General features: G+C 69.4%; 1 protein-coding gene across 1 annotated transcript in view; it reads left to right on the forward strand.

Moving 5' to 3' along the window:
• The window catches only part of LOC104293476 (protein FAM160B2-like), a gene marked incomplete at its 3' end in the record, with an annotated part of 7,651 nt that overhangs the window by 7,093 nt on the left and 323 nt on the right, over positions 1-235 (forward strand). The window contains exon 2 of the mRNA XM_009892980.1: positions 58-198. Coding sequence (XP_009891282.1) covers positions 58-198 — 141 coding nt within the window. The remainder of the gene's footprint in view (positions 1-57; positions 199-235) is intronic.

Genomic DNA, 235 nt, shown 5'->3' on the forward strand with positions numbered 1-235 from the left:
CAACACCCCCCTGAGCATCCCTCCCCCCCCCCTGCTCCCCCCCTGCCGCCACCCCAGCCCTACAGCCTGAACCTGCAGGTGACCTCGGTGCTGTCCCGCTTGGCCGCCTTCCCCCATCCCCACCTCCACGAGTACCTGCTGGACCCCTACCTCAACCTGGCACCCGGCTGCCGCTCGCTCTTCTCCGTCCTCGTCAGGGTAATGTCACCTGCTGGGAGGGGTGGGGTGTGTGGGG

Source organism: Charadrius vociferus, unplaced genomic scaffold (assembly GCF_000708025.1).
Source record: "Charadrius vociferus isolate BGI_N301 unplaced genomic scaffold, ASM70802v2 scaffold2659, whole genome shotgun sequence".
NCBI classification, from domain to species: Eukaryota; Metazoa; Chordata; class Aves; order Charadriiformes; family Charadriidae; genus Charadrius; species Charadrius vociferus.